This window comes from Artemia sp. Qi Xiang Cuo, chromosome 7 (assembly GCF_049724085.1).
Source record: "Artemia sp. Qi Xiang Cuo chromosome 7, ASM4972408v1, whole genome shotgun sequence".
Lineage (NCBI taxonomy): Eukaryota > Metazoa > Arthropoda > Branchiopoda > Anostraca > Artemiidae > Artemia > Artemia sp. Qi Xiang Cuo.
The window spans coordinates 17,941,347-17,964,280 of NC_142800.1; the positions used below are offsets into that span (position 1 = coordinate 17,941,347).

The 22,934-nt window shown below is 33.6% G+C and overlaps 1 protein-coding gene across 1 annotated transcript in view; it reads left to right on the plus strand.

The window, feature by feature from the left end:
- Positions 1 to 22,934, plus strand: part of PpD3 (protein phosphatase D3) — a 132,374-nt gene that overhangs the window by 22,444 nt on the left and 86,996 nt on the right. The window contains exons 4-5 of the mRNA XM_089091409.1: positions 1,239 to 1,360; positions 17,051 to 17,215. Of these exons, the coding sequence (XP_088947535.1) occupies positions 1,239 to 1,360; positions 17,051 to 17,215 (287 nt within the window). The remainder of the gene's footprint in view (positions 1 to 1,238; positions 1,361 to 17,050; positions 17,216 to 22,934) is intronic.

The following is a 22,934-nucleotide window of genomic DNA, read 5'->3' on the forward strand; positions in this document are numbered from 1 at the left end:
CATGGAATAATTCTCTGAAATTATTTTTGATGTTCGACATAGTCTTAATTAGGTCATTTACAAAATTAAAGATATAAACAGTCCAAGAACAGAACCTTGTGCAAATCCACATGTAATGAGGAAACTTGATGATCGCTTTGAATCGATCTGAGTATACTGTAGCTGTCCTTCTAAAAATACACATGATCATTCAATAAAGGACCTATAACTATCCTTAGATAATTCATCAGAAAAGTTTCTAGTATATTTTCGTCGGCCTTTCAAAGCACCCATGTTCAAGGCCATATTTGACTTCTGTCGTCACCGTGGCTTCTTGCATATTAATATCAGTTATGAGGCTCATCTTCCTGTTGCTTCAAACATCTTCATCTGTGGACAACTGCCTACTCTTTGACTATTTGACATCTTCATTGTATTCACCGTTTTTACTAATAACCCTACCAAGGTAAGATACGCTGCCTATTTTCAAGGCCGTACCCAGGATTTTTTTTTCGGAGGGGGTTTTACTAAAAAAAAAATCGGGGGGGGGGGGTTTACACACACATACAAAATTAGTTTATATCCATTTTTGTTACGTTTTTACGAGTCAGACAAATATTTCGGGGGGGGGGGTCAAACCCACCTAACCCCCCCTCTGGGTACGGCCTTGCCTACTTTGCCAATTTATTATTCCTAAACATCACTAACTCATCCTGATTAATTCCAAGTTTATTGAACTTAGTATTCTTAATTTTGAACGTAATCTCGCTCTATGAGACCCCAAAACTTCCAAAATTTTCATTTCTCTATGCTTTTTTAAAGCAAAAGTTTAATTTCTCTATTTAAGACAGTGTTCTCCCATAGCCTATGCCGACAAAGTCAATCACAATAATCTTAATAAACGGGAATTTGTCCGAAATGCATATTTTTATGTAATTATTCACATCTTGCGAGATTGAATCTTTTAATTCAGACTTCAGGGTTGCCCACCCTACCCCTACCCTCAAATATTGCTTATTGTCGCTAATTTGTCTGTTCTCGTATGTTTAGACGGGAAAAAAAAACGATATACCACATTGTTTGTTCAATCATCCTCCATGCAGGCGTGTATTTATATATATATATATATATATATATATATATATATATATATATATATATATATATATATATATATATATATTATTCAACTATCAAATCGTTAATTTTTATTTGATACATATTTACAACAGATAAGGAACTTTTTTTTACTATTTTAGTTGTTGAAGACAGTTATGACGGACCAAGAATAGAAGAAAAAGGAATCACACAGAAATTTATGGAAGATTTAATGAAACATTTCAAGGAACAGAAGCGTCTTCATAAAAGATATGCCTACAAGGTATGCTTGTTTTATGCACGTGTACGCACACACTACTATTTGATATAGCCGACAAGGTTCTTGCTTCAGTAGATCTGCCTTATGAAAACAGTAATTTTTTTTGTGCAAGGAAAAAACGCAGAAACATATTCCAATGTAGGGGATTGGAATGCAGACCTTTCTGAGAGTACGTCTCATCTCTGGTAGATTTCGTTAATCTATGTCACAGACAAAAGTATGTGATACAGATGCCCAACCGAGCAATTTTTTGGTAACCGAGCAACTTGGTGACTGTGTTCGTCTGTCTTCAATTTCTTTAAAAAAAAAGTTTTGTGAATGTTGTTCCTATGGGCTGCACTTTGTTGTTTACTATAATTCCACCGCCAAGTAGTAAACATCTGTGTATCATGTACTGATAACCCGTTAGCCCTGGTGGAAAAGAAAAAAAGGAGACACATCAGCAATACAAACAGTGTAAAGTGATTTTCCTGGTTGTTCAAGGGGGATGACTGTAGTTCCCCTCTATAAGGTTTTCTACCATGCTGATTCCAATATTAATTTTTCATTTTTATCCGACACCATTTTTGAGGGGTTCAGGCTTCCCTCCCCCCGTAATCATTATAAATTTCTTTTTCTTATAAACTCTCACCTTTAAAAGGAACGGAAAAAATAGGTACCATTCCTGAATCAGTGTCAGGTGTCAATTTTTCTCATTAGGCTGTTTTTTTTTTTTTTGAACGGATTTCTTTAACTCTTGGTTACTATGGGCTGTGGTTTGCTTTATACTAGCTTGCAGCTACAGCTGTGGCCGTAATTTTCATATTATATAATAATGACATTTTTGAAGCCGATTTATCTTTACAATTGAAATTCAAGAGAGCTATATGTAAATTACAAAACAATCAGCATAAAACTCATCAGTTTTAATCCTATGATTGCTTAGTAAATAATGATTACTAAACTCGGATCGATCGTTTGATAAACTTGGCAACACTGTCTTCCCACATACTTCATCGTCGTCACAAATATCATTAAGGTGCGCTTAATACTCGACACCTCTTTTTTAGTTACAGAATTGGCCCGTAAACCATCTGTATCATATATCTTTGTTCTGGGATCTATATGCATGGTATTCTTTGGCAGTGTTGACAAACATATTGACACAAGTTTGTCAAGCATCAGCAAAGTTAACCGATATTATATTGGCTAATATTGAATTCAGCAAGCCAAAAGTAACAGTTAATAATGCATCCGGTCATTCTGCAATAGTAGCTAGACTTCCTCTAAAAATCCATGAAGTTAAATATTCAAAAACAAAGGTTTACTCTTTAATTAACATTCTGGATTAATGAGGCAACTTAATGAGAAAATTACAGGTATTGATTGGGATGTTCCCATGAACCAAAGAAGAATATTGATGTTAAATTAAGTCTGTTATATAGTTAACTCTCTAAGATTTTTATGGAGATAACAGCAGGGTTTTCACCCGATGAAAAAAAAATCGCTGGATTTAAGGGATTTTTTGGTTGATTTAGTGATTTCCCTCAATAATCTAGTGATTTATGTGCTGATTGAGTGATTTTTTTTGTTTAGGCAATGTAAAAATCACTGGAAATAATGATAAATCACTAAGGTTGCAACCCTGGGTAACACTAAAGTAAAAGCATGGTAAAAGACATTCAATTAATTCATTGCCATTGATAAGTAATTATCTCTGTCAACGAAAGGGGTCGCCCAACACAGGAGAATGGAGAAATATATAGCATTCGTGCAAATAATTTAAATAAGGATCTACAAAAGGCTGAAAAATCTTATTTTGTATAGAAATTGGAGGATTCATCAAATGACAATTAAGCACTTAGAAGACATATGATGTTTGAAAGAAAATTTATTTAATTTTATTTAAAGAATTGAAAATATTATAAAACATTGTCTTTGCCCTGGAAAAAATTCTGAGAATATTTACAGTACCTCGAATAACAACAGTTTTTAAGAGTGATAACTAAAATTTTTTTTCAAGTTGTAAATGAATATCTATTCCACCCATATGGCTCGAGATATTGGATCTTTTAGGCTAAGGCTATGTATTTTTGGGAAAGTTACCGAGTTTCGGATGAGCTTCAGTTTGGCTTTCTGAAACACCGGATGATGGAACAAGACATTGAGCTGTGTTACTCGAGTAGTGAATGGAACCCTGTATAAAGGTTTGACAATAGAAGCATTATTGTTTTTATACAATTATAGGCCTTGACTATTTTAAGGCCTATTCACAATAAGATTTTACTAATACCAACAATTAACTTATTATTTATTAAGCTAATTAGCGATTAATTCGGGCTAATGCCGAGAATTTGCTAGAACTAGTAGGAATTAGCACTGATTTGATCCAATCAGATTTTCTAAAGAATTTCCTGATTGGCTTAACAATTCTGATTTGTTTATGTTAGCATTTGCTAAGCTGCAGTATTGTTAAAGGGCTATTGTAAATGGGCCTTTAGCCATTCAGTGTTAATCCAGAATTGTCCAAGAAGTGTCGAACACTAGGTATGGTGTTCGATAAAAATGCTCCTTATTTTTAAGAAGCAATTTAAATAATTTCTTTGACTAGACTGCTTTTCCGTTTACAGAATTTAAGAGAGAAAAAACGGGTATTGTGTAAGTAAAACAGTATAACAAAAAAAAAACAGACTTTAAATGATATTAAAGTTTGTTGTTTTTTTTTGTTTTGTTCCACTGTTTTATTTAAATTGTGCCCTTTTTTCTCTTAAATTCTGTAAAAGCCATTTAAAGAAAAAAGAAGTGATTTTATCTAGCCTACAGCCACCATCGTATAGAATATCACAAGGATCAGTATTGTGACCAGTTTTGTTTTTGATTTATATAAACCATCCTTCGACAAGTATACCAAATATCAAGTACCATACTACTGACTTGACGAAAGTAGCTGTTAACTTTTATTCTCCTTTTTTTGTTGATAACACTGTCACTTAGACAACAGCTAAACTTCTTATTTACTGCAGTCACAATTAACTTGCCTGCAAATTAAACCAATACGTGGCTAAGGGTGAATGGCTTCGGGCACGAGGTTGGTAAGTGAATATTTTAGCCTTTTCGCGCTCACTAGCTTACTACTCTTGGCTTGATAAAATTATAATGGATCCATGCAAGATTATGTGAGAACAATGGGTAAAATATCTTGACGTTTATCTAGACGTTAACAAGGTTGACGATGTTGACGTTTAAAATACCTTGACGTTATCTTGACGTTTATCTAGATGAAACTCTATCGTTTTGGGAACACTTGCGTAGTCTAATCGGAGCTCTAGCTCGGGATCTTGATGTAACCAATTAGATAAATAAAACTTTCTTTTCCGCTGAAAGTTTTGAGAGTCCTATAATTTTCTTTATTACATACATTTTCTGTATTATAGAAGCATATGGCTTAGTTCGTTTCTTTAACCAGATAGGGTTAATTCAAAGAAATGCTATTCCAGCTCTGACACATTAGTCACTGCATGAACCGGTTAGGAGGTACTATCAGGAAATTAATATTATATCAACTATAGGTTTTAGCAATTTGTGTGCTCTTTTGTTTGTTCAACAATCAATATTTCCCGGGAATTGTGTTGCTTAGAAAGATTACTTAAAAATGTATAGTCCTTGACCACCATGATGGGCTTTGTCGAGTTTCAGTTAACCCAAGAATGGTGTATATCCGACCATTGTTTTCAATTATACATCTTGCAATAAGTTTGGTGAATTTTCTTAACTATATTACAGAAGATTTTTAGTATTAAGTAAAATATACTTAAGTAAAAATAGGATCTTAAGTTTATTAGCAAGATAATAGATGATTTTTAGTCTTAAGTTAGATTTACTAATAAGATCTTACGTTTGTTGGTAAGATTATAGAAGATTTATGGTCTTTTAGTTAAACAAAATGTTTTGTTTAGTTGGGGATTTGGAATGTAATGGTCAATCAACTGAAAATATTATTGTTGTTTTGAATTTTTTTAAAGAAATTTTGAAATGGGATTTTCTTCATTGATAAATTTTTCTTGGGTTTTGTTAATGAGGAGGGAGGTGAAAATTTAAGTTGTGGGCTTGTTTCTTGTCGTTTTATTATTATTCCCGTGTTGCTCGCTTGTTTTGAAGTGGATTTTTCTGTTTGGCTGCAAAGTTAGCATTTCTTTCTTGTTATCTTTGATTTATACTGATTGCCATTTAAAACTCCTTAGTATAAGCTGAGGCATCAAGAGTTTTATGCATGTTTTTTTTCCTTTTTTATTTATTAATAAAGTATTTTTTCTCTCAATGGTAGACATGCATACGAGATGGTGTGGTCCAAAGGCTTCCTCCGACCCCCTGAAAAAAAGATGGAAAAAGAAATAAAAATACGAGTTTTTTTTAACCCTACACTGAACCAGAAAATACGCTCAAATTACGCTTTTCCTAAGGGTTAGGTCCATATGCACCTGTGTTTACAGGTGCATTCCCTGTAGTCTACCTGCCAATTTTATTTGACTAAATTGGCTTGATTAAAGACTACAACAAAGATGAAGTGGTAATTAGATTAATTCATTACAAACAAAAAGTACAGTTAGTGTGATACGTAGCAGGCTTTGAAAAGACTTGAAATTTACTGACATTATATGACTGCAATTGCAAAACTGACATTACCTTTAAAGGAGTAATGCTCGGAAAAAAAAAGAATAGAAAGGAAACGATCAAAAAAGAAAAAATCAAAGGGAAAAAAAACTGATAAACTCTAAAAAAAAGCCAAAGAAATTGTTTTTTTTTATTAGTAATAGCAATTTATTAAAAAAAAAAAAAAAACAGAGGCAAAATCAATTGGTAGCACACCAAAAGCGTCGCTTGCGAAGGTGTTCTACTAACAAAAAATAAATAAAAAAATAGAAGAAAAAAAAACAAGAAAAAAAAATACTAGTATAATCTATAATAAGCAGAAGGGTGAAACCGTGTACCAAAAATTAAATTTACATAAAGAAATCAGACACAATAAAACAACATAATAGCATGATCCCGAAGCAATAAAAAACAACAAAAAACAATAAACAATAACTGTCAAAATTAATTCCCTCAATCTGTTTCGAAGGTATACTTACCAAGCAACCTTACAAATGATGATGTAATAAAAAACGTTAGTAGTAATAAGAATAAAACACATTTGAAATACAAATAATTTGACTAGAACAAAAATAGTCACTAAATGAAAAAAAAGTACTTTCAATCTCTAGATCTTACAAAGATCTTGTTCTTCCCTTCAACAAAACAATTTTGATCTTTTTTAGCAATTGCAGGCGCTCTGCCTCTCTTTTTGGGAGGGGATTCCGCACACTCTTACCCCACATAGTTAATGTTTAAAACTACCCTTCTACAGCTACATTTTCTCACCAAATTTGTAACATTTCTAGCAAAATATTCTTCTAGAAAACTGTATAATCTAAGATAATGAACATGGAAGGAGACAGCTCATTCAAAACATGGATAACTAAATACAGTAGCCCGATATTCGTGAGATTCTCCTACATCCACTACTTTTAGCTTCTTAAGATATGCATTGTATTATTTATAGTTTTAACATAGTCACCAATGAACGAATAACCTTATTTTTTAAAACAGGGCCACATCTAGAATCCATATAAAAGTTGGAAAAACACTGCTGAAAAACACAACACTCAGCTAGCCTGAAAAACACAAATAAAATATATGCAAGGAATAATGATTGCATGATGCAAAATGGGCATATCTAGGCCAACACTGGTTGAGTCCTTAGACAATGCCGATACTCTCAGCAACCATAGGATCTGCTATGTCACAATTGTGTTTCCAAGACGAATTTTGATCAAAGTAAAACCCCAAGTCATTGTTGTAGCAGTAGCTGCAACCTAGTAGAGATGGAACCACGGCTCATACTAACCGACTGTTTAAAAACCGGTTTAAAAAATGTGTCTCGTGAGAAAAATTTGTCGCTTAATGTGGATTCACGGGAGGTTTATTGTAATAGTAAAAGTTGAGTGCAAAACATATTTATGGAATTTGGGAAAGGAGCTTTAAATTAATCAAAGATGGCACTGGATCGTAATGAAAAATGTGTTATAGATAGCGCCGCGGTCGAACACCAATTTTAGGTTTCCATTTTGAAACTTGAAAATCATATTTTCAGTTGGGTACCACTGGCGTGTCCTTCTTCTTATTTTAAACATCTACTGGTTAAAAGATGAACTTGATTGAAAAAAATTGATGCAAATTAGAAAAATGGAATAAAGAGAAGGGTACAATCCCATTTCGCGGGCCTCTCTAAAGAAGTCCAACAAGAGATGCTACAGTCAAACGGAAGAGATGCTTTTAAAAACTCTTTTTTACAAGATGATTCAAGACACCGCTGAGAGAAATATTTTGTATAGCCTGGTTTTAAGATATTTAAAGTGTTGTTTTTTGGAGTTTTGACAGGGAAAAAGGTATCTAGGTTAGGTTATTTATTTAATATATGCAATGCTTTGCCCCCCACCCTCCTGCCCCCCCCCCTAATGTGCAAATATATAGCACAAATTTGTTTCTAGACTATTATATAGTCATCCTATTGTATTTTATTTCATTAGCATCAACCAAACTTGACTTTTTAGAGAGGCCCGCAATATGGGATAGTAGCAAGAGAAGATATAAGAAAAACCCGCAAAATGTATTAGTATGACAAAAAAATCGATATTTCGACCATATTTCACAGTTGTGATATCTTTTGTTTAACTGGCATGCTAAAATGTTGGATTTTAAATCTTGTAATCCACTGTGATATGGTAATGCCGTTTTTTGATTATTTTTTGATATGTTTACTACTGAAAAACAGCTTTATCTTAAAATAAAGTTAGTACTTATTCGAATATTTTGACACACCCGAGGTAGAAAAATTCCGAAGGCTCCTTTTCTAAAAATGCGTATGATAGTCCGGAGAATCGCCGACTTCTCATTGAGTCAGCTTTAGTCCATATGAATTTACATGCTCTATTTTGATCAAGGCTGTGTCTAAAGGGAGTGGGGAAGGTTACCGGGATTCAACCCTCTTCCCTCCCCCAAGATTTTGTCTGACTGGTAAAAAAAAGTAACGAAAATACATATAAAGAAATTTTGATTATTTTGATGGAAAATTTATTTTACCTCCCCCCCCCCCCCGAACTAAAATCCTGGATAAACCCTTGATTCTATTAATAGGAGCAAAAGCCATCCGTTGTTTTTGCTTGAATTCATAATGGAAGTTAGCGATAACATTTTCTCGATTTATAATTCACTGATCATTTCACCTGCGATTTGAGAAAAAACGTATTCCAATCTCACCGCCATTTTTTATTCTTTAATGTGTAAGATAGACTACTCTTTATAAGAAGAATTGTAAAATTTATCAAATGTAAGTTTGATTCAATAACCTGTTTGCGTGAGCTGCAAACGCTATTGCTAGCTGAAAATTAAACGACGGAAATTGATAGCAAGTTTGGATATATCAGTTGCATTTAAAAAAATAAATAAAATTTCTCTGGAGAATATTTGAAGCGCAGGGCTTTTCAAGCCCTGTAGTGGCTATTGCCTGCCACAATTTTGTTGGTATAATAAGCTAGTTATGACCAATACTGTATTTGGCCACAAAATGACTGGCAAGTTTACATAATTGTTTTTTGTACCTGGTTCTGTTAATTTGTTTGCGGGGCCTATTTCCGTTTCTACCAATGTTGCCCGTAGATTAGTTTCTGTTAGCATGCTTCCGTGGATGTTTCTGTTAATGTTGCCCGTAGCTTGGTTTCTGTAAAAGTAAATTGCTTATCATGACGATGTTTATTATGCTAAGAGATGCTGTAGATAAATTTTAAGAGAAGAATAGGGTGGTCATGCGACGGGGAAAGGATGCGTTGACCAAATTTTCAGTATTAGATTAATAATTGAAAAGTGTATTAATCATCAAACCCCCTTTGTCCTTAATTTGATAGATTTTGAACAGGTTTTTGATTCAGCTGATAGAAAAGATTTAGTGAAGGTTCTGTCCATGCATGGTATACCAGTTAAATACATTACGATGATATGAGAACAATATTTTACGTTTAAAGTAGGAAAGGTGGTTTGTGGCTGGTTTGGTATTAAATCAGGAGTTAAGCAAGGTTGGGTCCTATTCCCATTCATATGGATTATTTTGATAGATTTTGTCTTAGGAATACGGCAAAGACTTTAGGAGAACATTTCATCAGATGGGATGTCCCCGAATGGAGTGGGAAGACGTCAAAAAAAAAAAATATAAAAGGAATTGGAATTTAATGGGAGGGGTCAAGGGCAAAGCTTTGAATAGACCGGGTTGCAGGAAGATCGTGCGTAGCTGTGTTAACCTCTGAGGGCTTGGTGTTGCAGTGAGTTTACAGAAGTGGCAGTGATATGATCTATGCATTTTGAAACCTTTACCTATACTCAAGATCCACATCCTTGGTGTTATCATAGAAAGCGTATGATACCCGTGTTGTGGTGCTAAAAAGGGTTTAGCGTGGCGTTGCCGCTAACCTTAATACTGCCGTGAGATTTGTTAGGATACTGATTAAGTTGGTCTACACTTTCATAGGTCAACGAACTTTACATAGGTACACTTCCATAGGTAAAATACCTTTTCATGGGTAAACACATTTAGCTCATTGCTGGCTGTCCGTATATCGGCGTTATAAACCCAGTACTCTGATATTCCCTCTCTCTCTGGGAATACTTTTAATACAAATTGTGTGGACCACACACACCCAAGCTAAACCAATAACTCTTTGTCCCTTTGCAAAAAAGGTAATATGTACTATAACACTATTTTTTTAATTGCCTTTAAAATCAGGAGTCATTCTCCCAGCCTACTTAGATCATTTAGTAATTTTGTTCAAATTGATGGTTGTCTTTAACGTGACTACCCAGAATCCTTGATTTGAAATTTAAAAGTTGCAGATGCAGTAGCATCAAGAGGGGGAAGGATCATTTGCCTTCTTAGAGTTCCTTCCGCCTGGATTTTGAAAAATACGTTGTTTGGGGTATTTTCATTTTTGGGTATTTGTATTTTCATTTCAAAATTTTAAAGAAACAAAAAGTATGTCCCTCCCGATAGATTTTGATTTGTTTTTTTGCCTCCCCTCCCCAATTTTTTTTAAATCGATGCCATTGTGTAGATACAAACAGGTTTAACCTGTGTCTAATAATTCATTTTTTTTTATTTGTCATTTTGTTATCCTTTTTGAGGAGCTTGTTTCTGTTTTACAAGTTTTGGTTTAACTTTTGAAAGCCAGGAAAAAACAAATTGAAGATGTTATAGTGTTTTAAGGTATACTTTGGTACTGGAATCTGAGTTTTCTTTCTAATAAGGCTCTTAGCTATCTAAGTGTTTTGAATCATAGCGTATCTTGGAATAGAAGGAAAAGTACTGGTGCAAGATCTAAGGAAACAAGTGTAAAAATCTTGAGGAATTATTTGTGTATGTTAAGAAGAGATTAATATGCAAGATTAAAGAATCCACTGCTCTAAAGAACTCCAAGAAAAGTACATTTGAACTTGTACTACACATTTTCACTGAATATCTTTTTTGTAATTGTTTGATCGTTACCGTCCCCAGTGGAGAGCTAGTAATAAAATCAAAAAGTACAGTTGAGACTCAACGTGCCAATATAAAAAGACAGATCTTAAAAAAAAACAATAAGATAAGAAGGTCCTTTCTAAGCAACTGAATAAGAAGTCTGACTTTGGCTATTTGGACTTTCAAATGGGGATTCGATTGATGTATGGCTTTTTTGAAAGCTAATAGCTCACCAGATATGGTATTATCGAAGATCCTATTCGGTTGCAAAACATTATTTTGTGAGAAAAAATTTGAAAGATATGAGTTGGTAAGTTCATTCATACTTAGATAAGTTTCATCAGGCTTTTTAAAGTCTTTTTCTTTTTTCGTTTTATTTGTCTTTACAGTCCAGTCTTTGTGTTTTTATATTGTCCAGTCTTCTCCAGATAAGTTTCTCCAGATTTTTTAAAGTCTTTTTCTTTTTTCGTTTTATTTGTCTTTAAAGAGTCCTTGTGTTTGTATATTTATATTGGCTTTATCCATTTTTTTTATTTTTAACCGGAGGTCTTAATCAAAATATTTGGATTATAGTCTTCATTTTTTCAATGGTTGTGAATATCCTCGCTTTTTTCTTCGTTACGTATGTTTTCTTTTCTCCAAAATGCTGGATTTTAATTATCAAGTTTTATTGTTCCATAGAAATAATATCCAAATCTCAGGTTAAGAGCATATGATCAAGAACTCCATATCCTTTTTAAAAGAAAAATATTTTTGATTGAAATTGCATATTATTTTGTGCTTATGTTATATTAATTAGCCTGTTTTAAGCAAAGTTAAATTTTGACCCGCCCTCTTAAAATGTCCAAGGTCAAGAACACTGGATCCTGTATACAAGGGAACACTTTTAATGGAAATTAAATGTTATCTCTGCTTACATTAGGTTAGTTTACATGTTTTTATGCAAAATAGAGTCTTGGCCCTGCCCTCTTTTAATGCTTTAGGGTCTAGGTCCAGAACCCTGAACTCTCTTTATGAGGAACATTTTTACAATAGAAATTGAATACCATTTTTGCTTACATTAGTCTAATTTATATGTTTTTAAGAAAATTAAAATATTGACCGCACCCTCTTTTAATGGTGGAGGTTCGTAATAAAAAAAATTCCGATTAGCTTTATGTTCTCTCATATCCCTTTAAGACTGGAATACAAAATAGAGAAATGGCCACGACTTTTAAACGTCAACAAGGTTGTTGACACATTAAAAGGTCCTTTTTTGACTTGGCTGTTGAAAGGTTTACATCTCATTCGTGACAAAAATTTAAAAGCGAGGACTTGAAATCTTTCATGTTCCTACTCTGATGTTTTTGTTATTCTTTGTAAGGGCATATTTTTCTCATGTCCTAGGAGTGCTCTTTAGAAGCTTGGAAAAACAAATTGACTATATAATGTTTAAAGATGAAATTTTTGCTGTTAGAAACTGACAGTAGAGGCAGCCCCAAAGGTGTTCTCAAAATGGTGTTTACCTTTTTTACTCAGTAAATGTAAACGTTGCTTTACCTATAATTTTTTTTTAGTATGGCAGAACGTATGCCATTAATTAGTATTATTAGTGATATTGTTTCTGTGGTGGTTTTGGTGAAATTAGGAAAGAACTGGTCTGTAAATCTTTGGTAATGATTTTTAGTCATTACCAAAAGTTATAATCGACTAACTATAACGATTTATAATCAAAATTATAAAAATTATAAATTATAATCAAAATTATAATATCAAAACCAAAAATTATAACGATTTATAATCGATTTTTGCCGGTTTTATAAATTTACAACGTATCTGGAGGCAATTTTTTTTTATATCCTGCCAAGAAAAAAAAGATGAACTAATTTGACTTACCAATATTCATGTGAGAATAAAGTTGCAGTAATTCAAGTTGAATGACTTTAGCGGATGCAGCTAGAGTTAAAAAAAAGAAACTTCTGAATCTTACCATCACAGCTTAAAAAATTGGCTGCATACTGATTCGTTCTAAATAAATAAACAATAAAAACAATTCATTTACGAATGAAATGAAGCTATAGAAAACGGTTGTAATATTTTAAATAAGACAGTGGAGAGAGGAAGCTTTCTTTTCCCTAATTGTTACATACCGACTATTTCGGTTTCACGTCTGGAAGATTTTATCAACAAAGAAAAAGAACACAAACTATATAAAATTGAATAGAATATTTCTTATTTGTTTTGTTTTTCCTTTTTTCATATATTCTGTTTAATTTAGTTTAGTTTGTGTTCCGTTTTTTTCCATTGCTAAAGGTTTCCGGACGTGAAGGCAAAATATTCGCACTTTAAATATTATTTGGGGGAAAAGTTTTTTTTCACTGTTTTGTTTTGAAATATTATACCCGTTTTCTATAATTTCATTTCGTTTTATTTGTACTGATCCTTTCATTTATTTAAGAGATTTCCCGAAAGTTGGTAATTGTATCATTGGATACAGGAGCTCTAGATCTATCTATTCACTGAGCCAGGATTTTGATATTTATTAAACTTTGTCTTAGAGACTGATCTAAGATTGCTTGAAAAACAGGAAAAATGTACTGGTTCTGCATGTTCCTAAATAACCTTTTCAAAGTGTTGTTCAGTCTAAAGAGTATACAAAACCTAATTCAGTTGATAGATGAAGCTGAATCTCAGCCATTGACTGATAAAAAAATATCTTCTTATCTTCTTCTTAGAAAGAAAAACATAAAAAAAAACTTGCATATGGAACAAAACTCTACTGATTATTCACCTTCCTCCCTAGAATCTACGAATTGTATACGTTTTTCCTTATAATTCTGCTAATATCTACAATAATTCGCTTGTTTTTACCCTCCCCTATCCTCGACTGGGCTTAACCAGGTAATGATACTTTTGCTGAATTTTCCAGGGATTTAATATTTTCAGTTTAAAGCCTTACCAATTCTAACGTTTTAATTCGTTTCAGATACTGCTAGATATCAAAGAGTACTTTATGATTTAGCCATCTTTAATTGATATTAGTATTCCTGAAAGTTTAAAGCCTTACGAATTCTAATGATTAATTCGTTTCAGATACTGGTAAATATCATAGAGTTAAGACATCTCTGATAGATATTAGTATTCCTGAAAGTTTAAAGCCTTACCAATTCTAACGTTTAATTCGTTTCAGATACTGCTAGATATCAAAGAGTACTTTACGATTTAGACATCTCTGATTGATATTAGTATTCCTGAAAGTGTAAAGCCTTACGAATTCTAACGTTTAATTCGTTTCAGATACTGCTAGATATCAAAGAGTACTTTATGATTAAGCCATCTCTGATTGATATTAGTATTCCTGAAAGTGTAAAACCTTACGAATTCTAACGTTTAATTCGTTTCAGATACTGCTAGATATCAAAGAGTACTTAATGATTAAGCCATCTCTGATTGATATTAGTATTCCTGAAAGTGTAAAGCCTTACGAATTCTAACGTTTAATTCGTTTCAGATACTGCTAGATATCAAAGAGTACTTTATGATTAAGCCATCTCTGATTGATATTAGTATTCCTGAAAGTGTAAAGCCTTACGAATTCTAACGTTTAATTCGTTTCAGATACTGCTAGATATCAAAGAGTACTTTATGATTAAGCCATCTCCGATTGATATTAGTATTCCTGAAAGTGTAAAGCCTTACGAATTCTAACGTTTAATTCGTTTCAGATACTGCTAGATATCAAAGAGTACTTTATGATTTAGCCATCTTTAATTGATATTAGTATTCCTGAAAGTTTAAATCCTTACGAATTCTAATGATTAATTCGTTTCAGATACTGGTAAATATCATAGAGTTAAGACATCTCTGATAGATATTAGTATTCCTGAAAGTTTAAAGCCTTACCAATTCTAACGTTTAATTCGTTTCAGATACTGCTAGATATCAAAGAGTACTTTACGATTTAGACATCTCTGATTGATATTAGTATTCCTGAAAGTGTAAAGCCTTACGAATTCTAACGTTTAATTCGTTTCAGATACTGCTAGATATCAAAGAGTACTTTATGATTAAGCCATCTCTGATTGATATTAGTATTCCTGAAAGTGTAAAGCCTTACGAATTCTAACGTTTAATTCGTTTCAGATACTGCTAGATATCAAAGAGTACTTTATGATTTAGCCATCTTTAATTGATATTAGTATTCCTGAAAGTTTAAAGCCTTACGAATTCTAATGATTAATTCGTTTCAGATACTGGTAAATATCATAGAGTTAAGACATCTCTGATAGATATTAGTATTCCTGAAAGTTTAAAGCCTTACGAATTCTAACGTTTAATTCGTTTCAGATACTGCTAGATATCAAAGAGTACTTTACGATTTAGACATCTCTGATTGATATTAGTATTCCTGAAAGTGTAAAGCCTTACGAATTCTAACGTTTAATTCGTTTCAGATACTGCTAGATATCAAAGAGTACTTTATGATTAAGCCATCTCTGATTGATATTAGTATTCCTGAAAGTGTAAAGCCTTACGAATTCTAACGTTTAATTCGTTTCAGATACTGCTAGATATCAAAGAGTACTTTATGATTTAGCCATCTTTAATTGATATTAGTATTCCTGAAAGTTTAAAGCCTTACGAATTCTAATGATTAATTCGTTTCAGATACTGGTAAATATCATAGAGTTAAGACATCTCTGATAGATATTAGTATTCCTGAAAGTTTAAAGCCTTACCAATTCTAACGTTTAATTCGTTTCAGATACTGCTAGATATCAAAGAGTACTTTACGATTTAGACATCTCTGATTGATATTAGTATTCCTGAAAGTGTAAAGCCTTACGAATTCTAACGTTTAATTCGTTTCAGATACTGCTAGATATCAAAGAGTACTTTATGATTAAGCCATCTCCGATTGATATTAGTATTCCTGAAAGTGTAAAGCCTTACGAATTCTAACGTTTTAATTCGTTTCAGATACTGCTAGATATCAAAGAGTACTTTATGATTTAGCCATCTTTAATTGATATTAGTATTCCTGAAAGTTTAAAGCCTTACGAATTCTAATGATTAATTAGTTTCAGATACTGGTAAATATCATAGAGTTAAGACATCTCTGATAGATATTAGTATTCCTGAAAGTTTAAAGCCTTACCAATTCTAACGTTTAATTCGTTTCAGATACTGCTAGATATCAAAGAGTACTTTACGATTTAGACATCTCTGATTGATATTAGTATTCCTGAAAGTGTAAAGCCTTACGAATTCTAACGTTTAATTCGTTTCAGATACTGCTAGATATCAAAGAGTACTTTATGATTAAGCCATCTCTGATTGATATTAGTATTCCTGAAAGTGTAAAACCTTACGAATTCTAACGTTTAATTCGTTTCAGATACTGCTAGATATCAAAGAGTACTTAATGATTAAGCCATCTCTGATTGATATTAGTATTCCTGAAAGTGTAAAGCCTTACGAATTCTAACGTTTAATTCGTTTCAGATACTGCTAGATATCAAAGAGTACTTTATGATTAAGCCATCTCAGATTGATATTAGTATTCCTGAAAGTGTAAAGCCTTACGAATTCTAACGTTTAATTCGTTTCAGATACTGCTAGATATCAAAGAGTACTTTATGATTAAGCCATCTCCGATTGATATTAGTATTCCTGAAAGTGTAAAGCCTTACGAATTCTAACGTTTAATTCGTTTCAGATACTGCTAGATATCAAAGAGTACTTTATGATTTAGCCATCTTTAATTGATATTAGTATTCCTGAAAGTTTAAAGCCTTACGAATTCTAATGATTAATTCGTTTCAGATACTGGTAAATATCATAGAGTTAAGACATCTCTGATAGATATTAGTATTCCTGAAAGTTTAAAGCCTTACCAATTCTAACGTTTAATTCGTTTCAGATACTGCTAGATATCAAAGAGTACTTTACGATTTAGACATCTCTGATTGATATTAGTATTCCTGAAAGTGTAAAGCCTTACGAATTCTAACGTTTAATTCGTTTCAGATACTGCTAGATATCAAAGAGTACTTTATGATTAAGCCATCTCTGATTGATATTAGTATTCCTGAAAGTGTAAAACCTTACGAATTCTAACGTTTAATTCGTTTCAGATACTGCTAGATATCAAAGAGTACTTTATGAATAAGCCATCTCTGATTGATATTAGTATTCCTGAAAGTTCGAAATTTACAGTATGTGGCGACATTCATGGTCAGTTCTACGATTTGTTAAATATTTTTGATCTCAACGGCGTCCCATCAGAATCAAATCCATATGTAAGTATTCACTTAGTGTGTGAACTTGGAAGATATAGCATAAATAATATAGTTTATGCAAAACCTGATAGTGGCGTCGTATATTAAATTCAATCTTTTCAATAATGAGAAAAACATGCGAAATTATATGTAGTGAACAAAAAGAGACAGTAATTGAGAAATATGACACACCTTCAGGGTCTTTATAAATAGGCTATATATATACAGTGGAGAACATGCGGTTAATTTTCTTGTTTGCCTAGGTGCCTATAGTATTTCAGTTGAAAAAGTTGCTGGATAAGTACTTTTTGTTATGTTTTATAGAGTACACCCATGGAACTTGATATTAAGTGAATAACTCGGATAAGGGATGTTCGAACGCAATCTGAAATATAGGTATGAGAAGGGAAGAGGGGAGGGGAGCTCATGGATGATGAAAATCTCAATAAGAAAAATACGATCTGTCTTTTTATACCTAAATAAGTACCCAAATAAGTGGTCAGCAACCTGCTCGCGGTACCCCTGCTTATACTAATCTAAGCTGACCATTTTGTTCCAATTCGTTGGTTGGTCGGTGGGCTAGTAACCCGCCACCGTAAAAACTAATTACTCAAGAAACAGCAACAGATAGCCTCGGATTGATTGGTGTTGGACACCCCCCGGTCTCCGCAAATCAGGGAGACCGAAAATGACCCGTGGCAGGTCGCTAATGAAGGAGGCGAAGCTGGCGAGGTCCTCGTTGGAGGAGCTATGGTTGAAGGCTCAGGACAGGTCGTCGTGGCGAAACACTGTTGCTGCCTTATGCGCCCCCAGGCGTAGGAGGACCTAAGTCTAAGTCTAAATAAGTGCCAAAGAGACATATAACACATTTGAACCTCACTGGCAAGAACAATTTAAGAAGGGATGTGGGGGAGGTTAGGGAGGGAATCCTGAGATTTGTTTTCAGTTATTTGAGGCTAATATTTGCAAACGCTAAAAAACATGAGATGTGGTGCAAAAAGAGCAGGTTTTGATAGAGGGTGGAGCATTGGGAGGGAGTAAAAAAAAATTGTTTGCGATCACTTAAATTTGTGTAAAGAGGAAGGTCAAGAAGTGTCTTTTTTGGAGAAAAGACAAATTTTGGTATTTTTTTACTTACATCATCTATACAGAAATGAGAACATTTAGAAGATTTCCGACCTTTAGCTCTTACTAATGCAGTTGCTAAAAACTTGTCGTAGTGTTAAGCCACCTTAGATCACACAGGCACGCTGGCATCCTCTCCTTCACCATGCATAAAGCTCTTAACTTAGCCCTCTCACGCCACCTCCCCTGAGGTACTGAGTCATTTTTATTAGTACTCTGAATTTATTATGACTGAATTGGCTATTTATGAGCATCAAGGGAATTTCGAAACATTCTTATCGGTTTTGAGGAACATGTTTACTTTTAAAGCCCCCACGTTTATACTGTCTACGTGTTTCTAATAAGTATACTTCTGAGAAATATTTTATTCATACGTGTCTGTGTCTCTTAGCTATTTAAGAAACGAGTTAGAAGTTTTTTGTGAAAAGTTTAATAGTTCACCATTAAATGTCCGTTGTAAGATAAGATATTTATTTCAAAAAGATCTCTATCACAAGCCCACGAAGGGCCGAATTCGGACTTCGGAGTCGACAATACAAACTGTTGCACTAAAACTGGCAAAAATGCGAAAAACAACAACTAAATAGAAAAATCATAATGAACAATCATTTAAAAGTCAATAATTAAAACTGTAAAAAGTCAATTAAAAAGTCAAAAAGATAAAATCTGGTCAAACTAAACTTACACAAATACAAATCGGAAACAGAATTAAAAGGGGCATAAATAGGGGGGGGGCAGCAAGTAAGTGAATAAACACAAAAAAAGAAGGTGACATAAATACTTATAAATTAGAAGGGACACTAAAAAGTGTAAATAATTCAACTACACTAAGACAATAAAAGAGTTAAAAAAAGATAAAACCTGGTCAAGAAAGAGGGAGGGGAGGTGACAAAAATAAATAAGTAACCTCCACAAAAAAGAGAACTATATATAAAAGATATAAAAATTACAGGGGGAACTAAAAAAAGAGGGGCGAGGACAAGCAAATGAGTGCAAGAACCTGGGCAGCAGCATCAGCCAATAAAAAGAGAGAGAGAGACAGAAAAAGAGAAACTAGAGAAAAAGAGAAACTTTTTCTGTAATGAAGGGGACAAAAGTTCTTTGGTATCTGGAAGTAGCGCAACGAATGGGGGACAAAATAGGGATGGGCTCAGAAACAGCTTGAGGTGCCCGTAATCCGAAAGGGAAGTGACGTTTGGGGAAAATACTTGCCGTCCGAGGGTTTGTTGTTGCATTTTTTGCAAAACGGAGGCACAACGAAACCCTCCTTTGCTCCAGGGTTTTCAGACTAGCTTTTTTTAGGAGCAGAGAGTATGGCACCTTGTCTTCTTTGAAAATTATTCGCAAAGCTCTTTTTGGGATTAATTCAATTTTTTCCGATTCTTCGCGAGAGATACCAGGGTGCCAAACTGGACAAGCATATTCGAGATACGGGAGAACAAAAGACGTGTACATCCTTAACGAGTGGGAAGGGGGGGGGCGCTAAATTTATTTAGGAGCTTAAGGAGGGCGATAGACACATTAACTCTATGAAAGAACGTGGATATGCCACTTTAAATTTGAAGAAATTGTGACGCCAAGTAGTTTAAATGAGGACACAGAAATTTCAGGAGGGATAGTATTAAGAAAACAGGGCGAGAATTTGAGGAAACAAATCGGCATTATCATGGACTTAGAGGGGTTTACTGTCATGTCTAAGTCCAAAGCCTCGTCTCCAATTTCATTGAGGATACTCATAGGGTCGTGTATTAAATTTCTGAAGCAAGTTTCTACAACCGTTAGGTTATCAACAAATTTCCATTGGTCAGGCAATTCCTTTGCAAGGCTGTTGATCATGACTGAAAAAAGAAGGGGACCTAGGAGAGTACCTTGGGGTATGCCATTGTGGACAGGGAGAGGATTTGAATAATGATTTTGGTATTTGACAACTTGTGATCTATTTGTTGAGCTTATTGCCTTTCTTGGCAGGCGAAAGGCGAATAGTGTTTGTTTTCTGTTTTAATTAATGTATATCTCATATCTCATAAAAGAAGGAGGCGACCAATTTCACCAGTAAGGGATCAATATTGAACTCGCTGACAAGTTTCTCAATTAAAATATTGTGCTTAACAAGGTCAAATGCTTTCTGAAGGTTGACGAAAATTGAATTTAGCCAGGAATTAGGTTTTTTAAGGATTTTCCGTATGTGGTCGACAATAGAAACGAGGTAATGTTAAGTAAAGGGGGATTTTAGGTTCCCAAGTTGCTTCAAATCAGTAATAGGTAGGATTTCTTACTTTAGCCAGTCTGCAAGGAATCCTTCATAAAGTTTCGAGAAAATAGCTTTAAGAGTAATAGGACGAAAGCCTTCAAAACCAGGCTTTCCGTTTTTCTTTTTCAAAGGGGCAATGAAACCCTGTTTCCAAATTGTTGGAATTCGCCCAAACTTGGTAATATCGTTAAACAGGAAAGACAAGGGCTTAGAAAGGAGATCACCGAAGGCACTAATAAGAGGAGCTAGAATATTTATTTCTCTGTTGCAGTCGTTTTGGTTGTTTTGAGTTAGGTCCTTTATCCTCTCCTTAGTTCTACATCTTGCTTCTCCCTATTTTGTTCTGTTAGAATTTTTCTTGCAATAGTATTGTTTTGTCTGGTGCTTGACTAAATAATTCATTGAAGAATCTACCTCTAGCCCTAGGAGCTGAATGCCCTCCCTTTGTACTATGCATTTGAATTATTTATCAATAAATTCCTTGATTGGCTACTTCAGTAACAATACTGAAATACTAAACACAGATAAAAATACATATGAAATTATCAAGCTGTTCTTCACTTACTTATCTATTAAGTTAGCATAGCCTAGGGCTATGTGAGGCCATTAAAGGGGGATGGGTTCTGGATGAATTGTCAAAAATGCGAACAAAACCAAAAAAGTTAGCAATCTAAAAACGTCTATTTTTTGTTCTACCATATCTTCTTCTGCAGAGCCGCTATCCTTAACCTTCACTAAACCTTTTTACATCTAAGAAACATTAGAAAACCCCAAAACATGATTTTTTAACTTTTACTGTCTCATGAAAATTAATGCCTTATAACCAAGGCCATATTCAGGGGGGATGTAAAAAATTCTAGATACGACTCTGCTTGTAGCATAGGACCTTTCGAATTACCACAGCTGAGATAGTTTCTTAAAAGTTGGCAGGGGGCCTCCCTGTAATAATTTCAAATAAAACTGCTCATTTTCCGTCTTTTACAGTTACTCTAGGAAACTTGGCTATGCAAGCAACCCCTAGTATTGATGATAAAGCAAATTTCTGGCATTGTATAAAATTTTATAGTTTCTACCATTTAAATATATATAAATTTAAATTATGTTATTTCTAGCATTTATTATGCTGTTGATCTATCTACTCACCAGTCATAAGTCACATGTTCAGCTCGATCGTCCGATCTAAAAAATCCACTGATTTTGTTATTATCTATCGACCTTTTTTGCCCTACTTGTCATTTTTATCTCTCCTCTTTGTCTCTCTCATTATTTTGTTTTTCAATATGAAATTAATCTATGTTATGTTAATAAGTTTGGGTAATGTGTTAAACCTATCCTTCTTTGCCAGTACGATTACTTCGTTATTTATTTATGTCATGATTGAAACGTCTACAGGCAAAAACAAAATTTAAACCCTGTGAAAATATGTAATAAAGAAACCGTGGATTTTTTTTTTTTTGGGGGGGGGGGGGGTCGTGTTATTTGCTCTTTTAATGACACGGGTGTTATCCATGGTCTAGTTATCATTCTAGCGATAACTCCAGCCTCAACTAAAAGTAATTTGAGTTTTCTGAGGTCAGAACAGCAGCAGCTGATATTATACAATGAATAATTTTTTAGTCCGCCCTGCCTTTTCAGTTATAATTGAAACGAAAATATGTTAGAAAAAAGTAAAATTTTTAATAACTGTCATGAAAACATTAATAAAAAAGAATTTTTTAATACAGAAACAATAATAAAACTCCGAATATTTTGGCTTTATATCCGGAAGTCTTTATCAACAGAAAAAACTGAAACGATAAAACGCTATACAAAAAAAATCTCAACGACAAAAAATAAAAGGTAAAGAAAAACTATATGGTAGAGTAGCCAAAATACAGAACAGAAGATTAACAAGGCAAGATGTTTGCTATATGTGTACTAATAAACGTCCGAATTATCTTCTCATACGGAATTCTATTAAAAAGAATCAATCTTTTTCCTTTAAAAATCTTACATATGCCCTGGGCCAAAATCAAAAACAGGTTAAAGAATTATATGTTGGAAAGTTTAATGAATCTTTTGTGTTGCTAATTTGACACAATGTTTTTGACTTTTTCAAATTGATTCTAACTTGACCTGCATCTTTGACCGTGCATTTTGAGAGCTTCCAAGATTTGGAGTTTCGTGGTGGCGTGGTGGCGCATTTTACGTACAGACGCACGTAGTCCGTAAAAAATAAACGGTTATTACATACAATTATTTTAATGCTTCATTTAACGGGGTTAATTCATTTGAGGCTTGAAAAAATATGTACTCTGGGGTATAATCAAACTTATGCTATTATAGAGAAAGGCTGGTGTATTTTGTGTAAGGGGGGGGGGGGGT